The 16,519-nt window shown below is 42.6% G+C and overlaps 1 protein-coding gene across 3 annotated transcripts in view; it reads left to right on the plus strand.

Annotated features, from left to right (window-relative positions):
• Positions 1-16,519, plus strand: part of PDK3 (pyruvate dehydrogenase kinase 3) — a 69,669-nt gene that overhangs the window by 23,049 nt on the left and 30,101 nt on the right. For all 3 annotated transcript variants that reach the window (XM_043571427.1, XM_043571428.1, XM_043571429.1), the window contains exons 3-5: positions 3,660-3,731; positions 7,562-7,746; positions 9,386-9,475. In XM_043571427.1, the coding sequence (XP_043427362.1) occupies positions 3,660-3,731; positions 7,562-7,746; positions 9,386-9,475 (347 nt within the window). The remainder of the gene's footprint in view (positions 1-3,659; positions 3,732-7,561; positions 7,747-9,385; positions 9,476-16,519) is intronic.

Genomic DNA, 16,519 nt, shown 5'->3' on the forward strand with positions numbered 1-16,519 from the left:
GGGAATGAGTCATTTGGGATAGCTGAGTTTTCCAAGCAGTTATAAGTGTTTGTTCGTTTGTTTTTGTGACAGTTTAAAATTGTCTTAATGAAAATACTTCTCACTTGTACTAACTGCTTTCTTGACTTCTCAAATTTTATTTTTCTGGTTATAAGTGTAACTGCCCATCGGAACAAAAATTGGTACAGAAAAATACACAGGAATAACAATGCTGTGACCTCTGGGCACTGGTCTGCCATCCTTTGGGTAAGGGAATGTTGCCACTTTGATCAAGTCTCAGCCTTGCTCCTTTTGTTTTCCTGTTAAAGGAGTTTCTTGGAGGCAGTATTTCTTTTCGAGAAAATGAAGTTGTTTAAAGGGGAACCTTGGATTGTAAAAATATCAGTACCTAATGTGCTTCCTTTGCCTTGTGAAAAATAGAAAAAATCTGAGCAAAGTGTGACATCAAGTTTGATCGGGTACAGCTCTGACGCTTCAGGCATGGTTACTGAATTGGGACAGTCAAATGTGTCACCAAACCAGTCACTAGGTGAGCAGGGTGAGGTTGGCGAGTGGTAGGGTGTAAGAGCAGGTGGTGTATTTTCAGAAAGGCATCTGCGTATGGTCAAGAAACACTGGCATGTCTCCTGTGTATTATAAAAAGCAAGGTAGAAGTCACCAAGAAAGCTGGAAGAGTTAGGGAGGCCAGATAAAAAAGTGTTCTCAAGCCAGTACAGAGGAAGCGCACAGAGGGTGTTGGGGGGGGGGTGGGGGGGGTGAAGAGGCTGCTGTGGCTTTGCACTGCCCCTGGGTAGATGGGTGGAGGGGGCAGGGACAGCATTTTAGGGGAAGGGAATGATGGGGACAGATAGAAGGCGAACGGAGCTATTAATTAGTTGGCATTTAAAGGGTTAATGGCAGCCAGGCTACCGAAGGAGAATGGACATTCAGCCGTGATTCCTCAGTAATATTAATTATAATCTGTTCTTAGGGCTAAGCTTGAATTGTCTGAGAAGCAGTATATTGGGTGGGCACCAGTCTCCGTTCCAGACAAGCAGCGGCTCCTCGCTGTGGCAGGCTTGGGGGCCCTGGGGTCTGGGGCGGATCAGAGAGCTGGCCACGGTGACTTGGCTCTCAAAGTAGGTTGCTTTCCACCCCAGATGCGTAGCTCATTTCCGGATCGATGAGTGTTTGTTTGCGTGAGGCTTCTTGATTGCTTCGAGACCATCATCAGAAAATTTTCTCCAGAAAATGTGAATTCACTATCAGGGTCATTGTCGTGGGGATTGTAGGTTGGCTAAATGACCGCCAAGTCCCCTGGGCCTGGTGGCGGAGGCTGACAGTCAAACCTATTGCTTATGTAAAAGTTACTTCACGGGCTTCAAAGTGATTTGCTGGCAAAGTATAGACTCAGATGACCGGGTCAGCTCTTTTTTTTGTCTCATATTTGTCTTCCATAGCCATTCCAAACTTATGCATGTCATTTTTAACTTTTTTTTTAAATTCAATTTTGAAATAATTCCCAATGTAACAGAAAGGTTTGCAAGACTAGTAGCAAGAATTCCCATGTACCTTCGCCCGGATTCACTAATTGTTAACATCTGGCAGCATTTCTTCTGCTCTTCTCATATTCATTCTCTCTCTATGCACGTATTTATATATGTGTATAGTTTATGGTATATCACACATGTGGAACATATATGATACACATTATTTTTTTCCCTAAACCATTTGGGTTAACGGTAGACATCATGTCCCTCTACCCCTAAATGCTTTAGTATATATCTCTTTCAGAACAACTCTTAGAAATCCATAGTATGGTTATCAAATTTGGGAACTTAACATTGACGCAGTAATATTTTCTTTTTTTAATGTTTATTTTTGAGAGAGAGAGAGAGAGGGAGAGGGAGACAGAGGATCTGAAGCGGGCTCTGTGCTGACAGCAGAGAGCCCGAAGCAAGGCTTGGACTCATGAACCGTGAGATCATGACCTGAGCTGAAGTCAGATGCTTAACCGACTGAGCCACCCAGGTGCCCCAGTCCAGTGATATTTTCTAATATGGGACAACTTGTTCCCATTTCATGAGTTGGCCTAACAGTGCTCTTTTTGTTTTAAGTAACCACCCCCCCCCAATTTAGAAATCTAGTTTAGGATCACACATTGTGCTTAGCTGTTGTTTCCTTTTCCTCTTAATAGTGACTCTTACTTACAACAGGCTGTGAAGCCCACCTCGCTAGAGCGTGTTCTCCTTGTTCTCTTGACTTGCGGGCTGGGCAGCTCCACGTGATCTTTGGCTCCTCTCTGTTCATGACTTGGCTCTTTAGATGAACTACCCCTTTGGAAAGGATGGGTTACCTCCCTAGAATTCTGCGGGCGTGTTAGATAGAGGGCCTTATTGCGTATGGCTGACTTTGGCCTTTCCGAGAGGTTTGACTTGAAGATTTCAACAGTACCTAACTCATAGCCTGATGTGCCCAGAGGCTTTTAAAAAATATATCTGGAGATGAGCATACTTTCAGTGTCATGCATTGTTACAAAGTTCAAGTGAGGCCGATTAATAAAATATTATTCCTGTTGATGTATTTATGTGCTCCACAGTCAGTTTTTGTTGTTGGAGTACCTCATCCTCTCTCCAAAGCTGGTTAGTAGGATTAGTGGTAATTAATTGTTCGAAATAATTATATTCAGGGATAATTCTTTCCGGGCATGTTCAGATCCAAAGCAGAGATGGCGCACGTCTGAGTAATTGGCATCTCTGAATCCCCTCCAGATCCAGCAGGTTCTGTCTGGATACAGCTGCTCCAGTAATGTGCCTCTCTCAATCCCATTTTTCTCTGTTCTCCAGATATTTATTTTGGACACATTATTTCCTGTACTGACCCTGATTGAGATATGTAGCTATTTTTAATCCAGAAGCTGCTTCTGAGGACCAGAGAGGCATTCCTTCTCCTCCAATGCAGTATTGATGAGATTGGTTTAACTCTGAGAAGGAACATTTATTTGTAGTTTCCAAGTTCATAGCGTGTGCTTTAGTGTCACATAGTGTTTCTTAACAGTGGATATGTACTTTTTGGCTAATCAAACTGTAGATTTGGTGTACCAGTTAGAATATGTTTGTGAATAGCAGAAAACCCAACGAAACAATAAATTGGCTCCTGTAGCCAGAAGGATGAGCTTTTGGTGTTGGTTCAATTCAGAGATTCATGAGGTTATCTAGGCCCTGCTTTCCACGGCATTAGCTTTATTTTCAGGCTGGGTTTCCTCCTGGTGACAGAATAGCTACAACATCTCCAGGCTCCATACCCACATGGCACACTGTACAAAAAGCAGAGCGAAGTAATTTCTTTCCCAAAGTCCTCGACCATGTCTTCTCTTTCACTGGCCTGAATTGGGGCGGTATGACCATTCCTGAGCCAGTCCCTGTGTTCAGGGGAATGCCTGTTGGACTAGTTAGTCATTAGTGACGAGAAAAATACCATTACCCAGAGAAAAATCAGGCCACCCAGGAGCTTTGCATGGCATCAGCTTCCCCTGCAGCACCTGGGCTGCATGGGGGGGGGGAGGAAGAGATAGGGGAGATACCTGAGTGAAAATTTGGGCTGCTGTTAGGACGTGGGAAAGGAGGAATGGATGGCAATGAACACAGTAGGCAATTAACACAATAACTCATCTTTTTTAGGTATATGCAGAGCTTTCTTGAACTCCTAGAATACGAGAATAAGAGCCCTGAGGATCCACAGGTCTTGGATAAGTAAGTATGGTACCAAACTTACCTGAAAGTAAAAACTTCTACGTTAAAAAATGTGTTGGTAAATGGAACTCGTGGCATTAAGAACTAAGTTTAATTTGGACAAAAGCACTAGGTTTGTTAATGGGTAACAACTTGACGTCACATTTTTTAATAATTTGAGTTAAGAATTTAACGTAGCACAAAAGGAATAATGACTTCAACATTGTTTCACGGTCTAGTTCTTACTACTTTTACTCATGGTGAACTGGCGCAGGCCCCTCACTGTAAATATCGCAGTAAATGTTCCACCTAGTGGTGGTTTAAAGAATGCAGTGGCCTCTATATAGACATGAATTTATCTATTCAGTCCTTTACAGATGTTGTTTTTTTTTTTTAATTTTCAAGGCGATATAACATTCGAGCTCAGAAAAACTGTAATGCTTTTATTTTGGAGCAGCATAAATGAGTGTGCTTTTAATATAATGACCTGAATTCTCTTGTTGCTATTACACATGAAGACTGCTGAATTCTCAAATTCTCTTGCTGATGGAAAATGTTTCTGTTTTTTCATTTTCATTTAACTGAAAAACACTAACCCCAGCTCTGAGTGTGGTTTCCTTTTTTACCCCCAAGAGAAATTAAGTATCCCCTTCACATCACTTTCCTCCTGTTTCGCGTACACACGAGCGAATACGCAGGGCAGGCCTGTTGTCCTGAAGAATTTCTACGTAGAAGCCTGGTCCACATAGTTGTGACGCCAAATGCCTTATATAGGCGTTCCGGAAAAAGAACCAAGAAACTTTGCGTTATGCAAGCAACCTTAGCTTGAGGCATTGAACCCAGCCCTTTCAATGTACAGCTCAGGGAACTGAAGTCAGAGAAGTGAACTGACTTGCCCCACGTGGTAACATTCGCTAGTAGCAGAACTTGGATCCATAAGTCATTGTTCCATTTCCTTAGTACATTGTTCTTTACAACGTTCCGTAGTGCCTGAGCCGCCAGTTTGAGCCTTGAGTAGCTAGCTCCAGTTTAGTTGTAAATTAAAATTTAAGGAAGAAGAATCCTGACCTGTTTTATACTTTGCTAGGTGTTTTGTTGATGGATTTGTGACTTGTGGAGGGGAGACATTGGATTAGAGCTCCAGATGCAGTGTTTTCATTGCTAGAAGCCATTGCTGCCATTTAAGGTATTAAAATTAAATGAATTGAATCTAGGAGCTTCATTTTCTCAGAAGTCATTAGCTAGTAACAGTTTGTCTTGATGCCATTAGGATGACTTCTCTAGCTTCAAATTGTAGGGTATAGATTGGTGGAAGTATATAATATTGCGGCTGTATGTTTCCCGGAATCCTGTCTCAATTTCTGGAACAGGTTATCGGTCAGATGCAACTTACGGACATGAGCCCACTTTGGAAACTGCCAAGTGCTGGATCCAGTGTGTGTGAGATCATAATGATAATCAGTCTCCCTTAGTGAATTTTGATGGCCTGCCCTGGTTCACACAGCTAGTTAAGATAGTTGGGTTTTCAGAAGCCCGCTGCTCCTGGCAAAGGAAGGAAAGGAAGGTGAGCGAGTGGCTTTACTCATGGTGGTAGCCTTTTCCAGTCTGGGAGAGGTTATACAGGAGTCCCGGGCAGGGAGATCATTTAAGTAAAGTGAAAGCGGCTTAGAGCACAAGGTTACTTCCCATGATGATAAAGTTAAGAAGAGCCCAGGAAGACTGGGGAAGCTTCTGAGAATTGAGCCCTTGAGGCAAGTCTCCTTCCTTCCAGTCAGGTGAGGTGTTTCTCTACTATAATGAAATCTTAAGCTTTAGTGATATTTAATTTCTAAATAGGTTGGAAAGAACGTTACGTAGAGGACAAACTGTCCGTTTTGAAATGTCTTCTGGATAATTATGACCTTTCAGTTTCATGGTTGATTTATTCATCTTTGATGTCTTTGTATGTATGTATTGGTTACAGAAGTATTTCATCACTGAGAAACATGAGACTATTCAGATAAGTAAAAAGAAAGTCACTCCAAATTTCCATTATCAGGAGACCACCACTGTTAACATTTTCCTTCCATACTTTTTCCTAGGCATCCATATTTTTATATGTGCACAATGTTTTACAAAAATAACTGTGGGCATTATAGATCTCTATACCATTATTAATGGTTTCAAAATGATCCATCTACAGGTAAGTCATGTGATTTGACCTCCTGTCATTGAGTTTTAGAATGGTTCGTATTTTTCTTGCTACTCTAAACAGGGCTTTAAAAAATAGCTCTTAAATACAGCTGTTGGCCTTGTCCTGTTACTTTCCTGGGATCAGTTCCTGAGAGTGGAATGACTCTCTTTGGTCTTCTGATATATGCTGTTAAATTGCCCCTAGAAATGCATCAGTTATGCTTCCTTGCTCTAGATGACACTGGTTATTGGGGCGCCCGGGTGGCTCAGTCGGTTGAGCATCCGACTTCGTCTCAGGTCATGATCTCGCGGTCTGTGAGTTTGAGCCCCGCGTTGGGCTCTGTGCTGACAGCTCCTAGTCTGGAGCCTGCTTCGGATTCTGTGTGTGTGTCTCTCTCTCTGCCCCTCCCCCACTTATGCTCTGTCTCTCTCTGTCAAAAATAAACAAACATTAGATGACACTGGTTGTTATTCACCAGTTTGATAAGCGGAGGATAGTATTTATTGTGTTGTTTTGCCTTTCTGTTACTGTTTTGAAGGAGAAGTTACTGGCATTTGCATTTTCTCTGTGGTAAATTTCCCATTGACACCAGATCCCTTGCCTCATTTTCTGTTGGGGTGCTCATCTTTTCCTTTATTAAGGATAGCAATAGCTCTTGTAAATGTAGTTTTCCCTGGTTTTTTTTTTTTTTTTGGCCTTTGTAATGTGTATCCCTATAGAATTGCTGAAACTCTAGATAGCACTATTATTTATTTCTTCATGGTTTCTACCTATGGTGTTCATCTTGGACCAGCCTTCCTTACCCCAAGGTATACTATATACTTATTCACCTGATTTTCTTTTATTTTTTCTGTGGTTTCATTCTTTCACATTTAAATCTTTTAACTAAATTTTTGGCTTAAGGCTTGAAATTGGGATGTGACTTAAATTGTTAGCCAGCTGTCCCAACTAATTTGATTGTTTCCCTATCGACTTGGAACACCACTTTATAAATATGCTAAGTTTTTATGTACACAGACTTACTTGCCCTTGTGCCTTTTTCCAAGCTTTTTATTTGGTTCCATTGACTTGTCTTTCTCTTCTTAGTTACCACTCTTAGTACATATTTTCCCCTCTGTATCTTTATAGTAATATACCATAATACTTGTAGGTTTGTTTTAATTGCCTTTGTTCTATCTGTATTTTGTCACTCTGTTTTACTGCTATGAGAAATTCATTTCAAAATTTTACTCTTAAGAAATTTCACGTTGTTTATTCATGGAAGCTGTTGCTTTGAGACTTTATAATAAATCCTTGGAGATATGGGGAGACTGTCCTCATGTTGTCAGAAGAAATATTAATATGTTCTGCAATTATTCACCAAAAATTTATAGAACCTGTATTATATGTGATTGCTTTTCCAGAAAGTCACTGGGTTACTAAAAAGATCTTTGAGCATTTTTTTTTTAACTAGAACCTCTTACTTTTTATGTCTTTGAAAGAATTTCGATAGAAAGTTTCACGCAAAAACTTGGGTAATAGTTTAGTTTCTCATGAATATTTCCTTGTAGCCTATAATGATTATGTCTCTACTTAAAAAAATATCAGCACATAGAAAATCCAGAGACAGAGCTAGGAAGTTCATGCATCAGCCCATGAAATATAAAGACTGACCTCTTTTTGTTTCCCTCCTACACAGCTTTCTGCAAGTTCTGATTAAAGTCAGAAATAGACACAATGATGTGGTTCCTACAATGGCACAAGGAGTGATTGAATACAAGGAGAAATTTGGGTTTGATCCGTTCATTAGCAGTAACATCCAGTATTTTCTGGATCGGTTCTATACCAACCGCATCTCTTTCCGCATGCTTATTAACCAGCACAGTAAGTTGTGGTTTCGGTCCACTTTTGAATGGGTACCCAGAGTGATTTCTCCCCAGTGTTTTCCTGTTGCTTGATTTAGAATGTACTGATCTGCATTTTTGTATGTAGAAATTTCATTTCTAGTTTAGTTTCTCCCAAGTAAATCCTGTCTGTTAAAAAGCTATTCTTTAGCATTCTTTGTTAAAAGAGACCCTTGAAATTTGATGCTCATATTAGAGACTGGAACTTTGCTCGCCCTTTAAGCCTCTGCCATTACCTTCCTAGTGAAGGCATCGCACTGCTTGGATGTATCCCTGGGAGGACGCTCCGAGAGGATGTTTTACTCGGGATGTTACGTGGTCTCCTTGTTGGTTTTAAAAACATTGATCCCGGGAATATTAAATTGGCATTATGACAGCCTGAGGCAATTGATCTTTAATTTCACAGTGATCACTGAAATCAGATTAAGTGAATTGTGAAACCATAATCTCTTGCAGAGTTTTAGTCCCCTCACCAGGATGATAAGCAGATAAGAAAAAAAAAAACAAACTAATTCTTGCCACAAAAAACTTTTGGGCTCGTTTTCAGCCTTGTTTCTTTGCCTGATTTCATAATTGTTACGAAAAGCACCTCCATGTCTAGGGTCTAAATCACCCTCTTTGCTGAAGCAGAACACAGGCAGAACATCTTTACTAATTTGTTTGGATAAGTGAATGTTAAATAATTAATACATGTGGGTTGGTCCCAAATGAATATCTTTTAAAAATAGGAATGTATAACAATTTATAGGAAATTTAAATGAAAAAACAACCTAATTACTATTGATTTAAACTACTTACATGATTTGTGACCTACTGTGTCTGTGTACATGTATATGTACATGTTTTTGGGTCATTGATTAAGCAAGGTTGTGCCCCTCTTTCTTCCACTTGATCAGTTGGAACTATAGGTTTTGGCCTAATGCCCTTATTTGTCATTTTTCATAATTTAAAACCTCCCCTGCTTTATTTAAGCATTCGCTTTTGTGGAATCCAAGTTATCCCCAATTTCTGTCCGATTACACCTATAACTACACCTATAAACATTTAGATTTAGATGACTTTTTTCTTGAGGGCTCCTTTTGGCTTTTATTCAGGAGTAAAATTTCACAGATGTTGTATGTTTTGAAACTGTTTGAACGTACTTTTAAAAATGAGCAAAAAAAAATACTTGAATGGATACTATTCGTGTAGACTGCTCTGGAGAACAGTCTCTGTTACGGAGGCACTTGAGGTGCTCACAGCAAAGATACTTTGCAAGCCTGCACCGACAGGGCAGTCTGCGGTTTCTAAATATGTTGTGAATGTTGGAATCACTGTCTGGAGTGGTATGGAGAAGGTGGATAAACTTGGCTAAGGATGAAAATAACTTTTTCCTCCGTGTCACATTGGGTCAGGGAGAAAAGGGTTGGACATCTGGCACATGTCACTGCTTTCGGACCCACTCATAGCACCCGGTGGTCCAGTGGAGCCAATCAGCCACCGTTATATGTGTTCTGTCGCTTTAAGTCAGCGCGGATGCTAAAATGATTCTTAAAAACAAGACAATCCTTTTACAGCTTGTAAGCCTACAGTTGCCTGCTTTGCTTTTAATCTCTCCCTTCCCTTTTGTGTTTGTTTAGCTCTTCTGTTTGGTGGTGATACTAATCCGGCTCATCCTAAACACATAGGAAGTATCGATCCCACCTGTAATGTGGCTGACGTAGTGAAAGGTAAGGAGACCACTATCGTGTTAGTGATTGGAGTTCAAATAGGATTGTGGTCTCATTGAGGCAACCCTAGCGTTATGGTGCTAAGTTCTTGGCTCATTCATCGGGCTGGGCCCAAGCCACTTGTGCCAAATATGTGACAGTTCAGGAAAAGATGGATAATTAGCACTGTTCGAAATGGGAGTTTCTACCTCATTGACTGGAGTTTTACGTATAGTTTTATCTTAAACACTGAACTGTTGCGTAGCTTAAGTAGCATTCTAAGTTTGGATTGCTACCAGTACCTGAAACTTCCAGGAAATATAAATCCGTGTTATAAAATTCAGCTGAATTCACAGCTTTGTAACATCTCAACATCCTTTTGATGTGCACCCCAGGTTCGGGAATCTGTGTGGCATGTGAGCTTCATGGGTTCACTGGCCATCCACCCAGACACCCTTCTAGTAGCCTCAGGGTAGAATGGAGCCCTGCAGCCATACGTCCTAGGACCCAGGCACTTGTAATTTGAACAGCAGTTTCCTCGTTGTTCATTTAAGATAAATGTTACCTCCACAAAGCCTTACTTGTTTTAAGTGACCCACCTGCCTGGACCTTTTCAATTTTTTTTCAATGTTATGGTTACTCTGTGCAGCCTCAGATCCCCAAACTGCTCCTTCCCAAAGATTATATCTCCTACTGTGGCCCTCCTCTTTTTCCCCTAAACACGCACAAGTTTTCATGGCCACAGTCCTCCCCGTTTTTCATCAAGGAGCTTAGTTGCTCTTTTTCTAAACTGTGTAGCTAAGTGGGAGGCAGAAGAAGGCCTTGTCTTCTTGGCCAAGCTCTCAAGCGCACCTCAAACAGAGTGACCTTTGCTGTTTAAGCTTAGAGGGACGAGGTAGATGGCCTAACAGGTGCAGCCTCCGCAGTGGAGGAGCTGACCAGACCTTTAGCAGCGATAGGTAAGGAAGATCTGTGCCGTTTGCATAGCCTGGGTGTTGCTAAACCCAGGGAGGGGGACCCCGGCATGGTGGCCTTAGCACACCCAAGGATCATTGAGCTGTTCTGGCCTCTGTTTACTTAGGACACATTCATTCAAATGATGTCAGTTATAAGGTGAATATAGGCCCAGCCTCAGCTCCCTAGGAATCCTATAGGTTGCTCGCTCACAAGATAACCCTGTGGTTGATCATGACCTCTGCAGGCCCCAGGGTAGAAGGGGAGCAGGATCGGTCTTGTCCTGGCTTGTGTTCATCAGACCCTAGCCCACTGGCTTTTACGAATCAGAAAGCCTGGTTCAGATAGTTGCCCGCTTGTAGAGAAAAAGGCACAAATCCAGAAAGCACAGGAACTTGATTATGTACTGAATATATGCCTTTTCTTTTGAACTGTAAGCATTTGTGTTTTACATTGGTTTTGTGACTCATATTGAATTTAGCGTATGCCCATAAGATGGTCAATAGACATTCCTTGTTTTGACAAATTTTAATCCTTTTGATAATTTACTATTTTAAAACCCACTTTATTGAGATAGAATTCTCATACTGTACAATTGACCTATTTAAAGTATACACACGATTCAGTGGTTTTTAGCACAGGTGCAGAGTTGTGAATTCATCACCACAGTCAGCCTCACATTTTCATCACGGAAATAAACTCCATGACCATTGGCAATCGTCTCCGTCCACCCAGCCCTAGGCAGCTACGGGTCTACTTTCTCTCTATAGACTTGCTATTCTGGACACTTTCGTAAGTGGCATCACACAACATGCGGCCTTTTGTGTCTGGCTTCTTTCACTGAGCAGAATGTTTTCAAGGCTTGTCCACATCGCATGTGGGTCAGTACTTTATTCCGTCTTACAGCTGAGTAATGGTCCAGTGGATGGATATACTACATTTTGTTTATTCATCAGTTGATGGACATTTGGGTTAGCTGGGCACCCTTGAACGTGTTAGTTAATCTCTTCGGGCCTCAGTTTCTTCATCTGTAAAATGGTGCTGTTGGTAAGTCATCTTTGTCATAGGGTTAAATGAGTTGATCTAGAGAGAGCTCCTAAAGCAGGGCTCTCACCCGGCAGGGACTGTAGGCACGTTTCCCAGGAGTAGTCCTTGGGTCTCGTACAAGTCATTTGGCTTCTCGTTTATACCGTCAATTATATAATAGATTGGCACCTTTTACTTTCCTTTCTGGCGTAAGCTGTGAAATATTTATAAAAGTCATTTAGGACATGTATAAGACAATTGGATATTTGACATTGAAGAAATACTGTTGTTTTTACATGTGGTATTACGTTGTGATTATGTTTTTTAAAAGAGTCCTAGCTTCTAGAAAGGTATCTTTGAAATATCGCACGTGATATAAAATGAGATGTGAGTTTTGCTTCAAAATTGCAGCAGAAAAGACTGACGTGTGTTGAACACCGCTGAATGTAGTAATGGGTACGTCAGGGTTCATTATAGTGTGATCTGTACTTTGGCATATGCTGGCCATTATTCACGATCAACTTGTAGAAAACAGACTCATGTTTATCATCTCATTGTTTCTTGGCAGTCTTTCATTAATTTTCAGAGAGATTTAAACCACGAATCGATACAATTAGATAAGTAACAGACTTCTAGGCAACTGGTAGCGCTTCTCAGAGCAGAGGGAGGAAGCGGCGCTAACGTGAGTCAGTTCGTAAGAGGATGAGGACGAGCCCGCTGCCCTGGACTCTTCAGGTGAAAAGAACCTGTGGGTTCGCGGCACTTACTGACTGCGCTGCTCTTCCCTGGCCTGTTCCATGCTCCCCGGTCCCGGCCTTCCTCGTACTTCGTTGGTCCCTCTAACTGCGCTGCAGATTTCTCAACGGCTGGAATTCATCGTCTCTGCTTTCGCATCACTCCTAGGGACAGAAGTTTTGCACTGAAAACTAGCTGAAGAGATGTGCAAAGCGGTTCAGTTGATACTTGAAAGACAGAAAGTAGATGTTTATGCCTCCGGTCTACCTCACGGCTCCACTTCCTTTGTCCTTTGTGGGCATGGTCTGACCGTGGGCCAGATAGGTCCCTTCCCCGCCCCCTCCCGTGCTTACTCACAGCTCTGGCTCCACTCTCTCTCCTGCCCTTCTCCACTTTGTACCCAGTGGCACCACTGCTGTACTGTGAATAAAGCTTACTGTGTCCTCATTTAATCATTTCTGCCGCTTGTGGGCATGACTTAGAGCCTGGATTCCTGGCGATGCCAGTGCCTAGGAAAATCATCCCCCGCTACCCTCCATGCCCTTCTGCCACTCGCATGGCCGCTTCCCCCAGCACACGTTCGCTCTCGTGGTCAGGAGGAAGGGCTCGCGTGTTCCCCGCTCCTACTTTATCTTTTAAACCAGATTTGGCATTTTTCGACAGCCTCTTCCCTTAAGGAAGTCAGCAGCAGAGCGTGGTTTCAGATTCTGAAAGTGCAGAAACACGTCAAGCTACATTCACACAATCGCCTCTTCCGCCACCTTCGTTCCCTTCGCAAATCATGCCTCCTGGTCCCCACGGCACGCTGAGTATGCTCGTGCATACTCTGTAGAATGCTCTTATGCTCCTTCCACCTGGTGAGGTGGATGCTTACTAAGGGCCACTTACTTGTCCTCAAACCATTGGTATAAGTTTTCCACCTGTTGTGACTCCCTAATTTATATAAATATTATGTAAACTGAAGAAATACGAGTAGAAAAAAGATTTCTCTCCATTAAAATCAAGTTGAATGCTTCGGAAAGACTTGATAAAGAAGAGTCTCTTAAAAATGTAATGAAGTGACAGGGAACAGATAACTCTTAGGTTACAGGGCAGCACTGAGGAAAAATCGCAGAAGGAACCTGAACTCACATTGCTTCACAGGTATCTTTACCTTTAGTAGACTTTCAAGGAGTAGGAGTTGGAATTCATAGATACATGTGGTGTTACTTACCTGAGAAAGATGACCTAGAGCCCAAAACCGATCCATATGGAACGAAGAGGCTTTGGCCTTCCATGGAAAGGTTGGCGGGGGAGTAATTGTATGTTCAAACGTGCAGTCGAACTTAACGTTTATAATAATAGTTCTACTTTAGGGCTTCCCACGTTATCGAACGTTTTTGTTGGTCATCCAGCTCGTGTTCGCAGTTGGGTCAGTTAGGAGGAATAATGCCATATTCGCAAAATACTAAAAAGTGCTCATTGAAGGAAGTTCAGAAAAGGAGGGCAGGGGTAAAGAGAATAAAAATGACCCATTTTTGTAACTCAGTGAGAACATTGTTTTATACATTTGAGCTCATATCACATTTATAGATGAGTATGCAGTCACAAATACGGTGAGTGATCCTTGTCTCTACAAGATCCATTGTATTTGTCTGTTTCATCTTGTCCAGCGTGAGTGCCCATCACTCATGACCTTCCTGGATGAACTGAACATCTGACAGCATAGCCTCTGCTCCGTCCTCTGTATCAGTATGGTTGGAGTCCTTCCTATATCTCATCTGCTATACTCATCATCTCTGTATACGAATGGTTTTTCCAGCCCAGTGTGTATGGTCTTTATTCCTCACTGGGGTATTGGCCTTAAATCAGGTGCCTTTCCTGCTGTGGCGAAATGGACTGGGCAACCTAGAAGGAAACCTGAAGGTCTCTTCTCCCTGTGGACTAAAGCCAATCTTAACAGTCACCTCCCGTTTCATTCCCTCTGGGCCCTCCTCTCAATTCTCTGAGTGTCAGAACACCTGAGCACAGGCTCTTTCTGGCTCAAAATAAGACTCAGAGAGAACGAACAAAGCACAGAGCACCAGCGGTCAAAAGGCCTAGAAGTTTTTCTGGGTTTTCTAGCAAAAAGGCCCCGGAGTCTCTCTAATGATGAGAAGGTCTCAAAGGGCCCACGTGTCACAGCCAGTCCCAGTATTCCTGGGAACTGTCAGAGAGTGGAAGAAAGTTGTGTCTGTGTCTTTGGACTCTTAGCGAAGTCTTACTGCTCCCTTCCTTTTTCTCGAGTAGCTGGTATTTTTTTCATTGCCTTTTGGCCTTCTCACATCCTATGAGACTTCTCAGGTTTTTTGGCCTTCTCACATCCTGTCTCAGTCTTGATTATTTTTGTCCTTCTGTTTTGTTTTAGGAAGCTTGATGTAGAGGAAGCAGGGGTTCCGGGTTTTAATGACAGCTCTACTCTTGATTTTCTCAGCTGTGAAGATCCTGCCCGAGTTCAGCACAGTCACATGTGAAGCCCACGTGACCTGGGCGTGTGCACACACATGCCTCCATATGCACATGTGTTTCACAGCCTTACACAGCTCTAATGAACTAACAATGATACCATACTTAGGTCTCCTGAGACAGACCACAGGAACTACTTTTATGTAGAAGGGTAGGGACATTTTTATTTTTGACTGGATGGTTGTATAAATGTGTAAACGTGGGGTGCATCTTGCATAACACTGATCGAATGTGCAGAACATTGAAGCATGCCTCCTTGCTGCCTATTTAGCACATTAATATCTACCTTCGCCATCTGTAAATTATAGACTCGTGGTAGCGAATGCTGGAATTAGTGTTGTAAAGCTGTTCCTATTATCCTCTGGGAGGTGCCTTCCATTGTGACCCTTTCCTCTTCTTTCTTTGTTAAGAAACCAGGAAATAAAATGGAAAATCCTGTGGTAAGATCCTTTTAAAGGTACAGACTTAAATACTTGGTACAAAAGTCAGCTTTCACAGTGATGTTAGTTTGCCTGTGTTGTTGCTACATGCCATTATTGCTTAGCATAATAGCATACAAGTGGTATCTTGAGAGCATGTCATTATTCTGGTTCAGAGATAATGTCTTACGCTCTCACTTAGGGCTCTCGAGGTTGCAGGTAACAGAGGCCTGCTCATGTTAGCACAAGAAACCGATACGTTTAAAGAATCTAGTAGGGGGGACGCCTGGGTGGCTCAATCGGTTAAGCCTCTCACTTTGGCTCAGGTCATGATCTCACAGCTCGTGAGTTCGGGCCCCGTGTCAGGCTCTGCGCTGACAGTGCAGAGCCTGCTTGGGATTCTCTCTCTCTGCCTCTCCCCCACTCATGCTGTCCCTCTCGCCCGCCCTCTCTCTCTCTCTGTCTCAAAATGAATACACTTAAAAAAAAAAAAGAATCTAGTAGGTCCCATGATAATCCGAGGACAGGAAGCACTTCACAGTTGGAGCTACACTGGACCCGGGAAGCAGAAAACAAGGTTGTTTACTGTGTATCTTTGCAACTGAGGCTGCCAAGCCATGGCCCCTCTGCCTTTCTTTTAAATGTTTTTTTTTTTCTTTAATTTTTTTTAATGTTTGTTTATTTTTGAGAGAGAGAAAGAGACAGAGTGTGAGCAGGGGAGGGGCAGAGAGGGAGGGAGGCACAGAATCCGAAGCAGGCTCCAGGCTCCGAGCTGTCAGCACAGAGCACGACGTGGGGCTCGAACCCACGAACTGTGGATCATGACCTGAACCGAAGTCGGACGCTTAACCGACTGAGCCACTCAGGCGCCCCGGCCTCTCTGCCTTTCTCTCTTGTCTGCAGCCTTGACGCTTGTTTAGGGCAGCTCGTCTAAGGCATTGGTGGCCACCCCAGGCCCTCTAGGTCAGTCATGATAACTCTCAGCGTGTCCTTGTGTCTCCTGCCCTGCCTGTCTCTATCCTAATTTCTCAAAAAACGAATTTAGTTGGCCCAGTCCATCTTCTTGCCCACGACCACAGATGTGAGGATTGTGACCAACCTGTAGGTTGGTCGCCTTCCAGTAGGTGTTCTGTCCCCCACTTGTCTAGTTGGCTGTGGCTGGGAGAGTGGGAGAAGGTCCAGTGCTTTCAAAAACCCTGGTTCCCACTCGGGATGGGTTTTGGGTAGAAGGATGGTAAACATACCTTACTAGAATCGCTTTATAGCTTACAAGGCTTCCTAAGAGCAGCATTATCTATGACTTTGTAATGCTTTATGGTCCTTTATGTTACCCTTCTGGCAGCGGCTTTTTAATCTTGAGCTTGACAGCTTTTTGTATCCTTTTAGACCCAAGTAAGGGACCGTGACACCTTCAGGTGTGTTTTTTCAGCACTCACTCAAATTTATC

The sequence above is a fragment of the Prionailurus bengalensis genome, chromosome X, assembly GCF_016509475.1.
Source record: "Prionailurus bengalensis isolate Pbe53 chromosome X, Fcat_Pben_1.1_paternal_pri, whole genome shotgun sequence".
Lineage (NCBI taxonomy): Eukaryota > Metazoa > Chordata > Mammalia > Carnivora > Felidae > Prionailurus > Prionailurus bengalensis.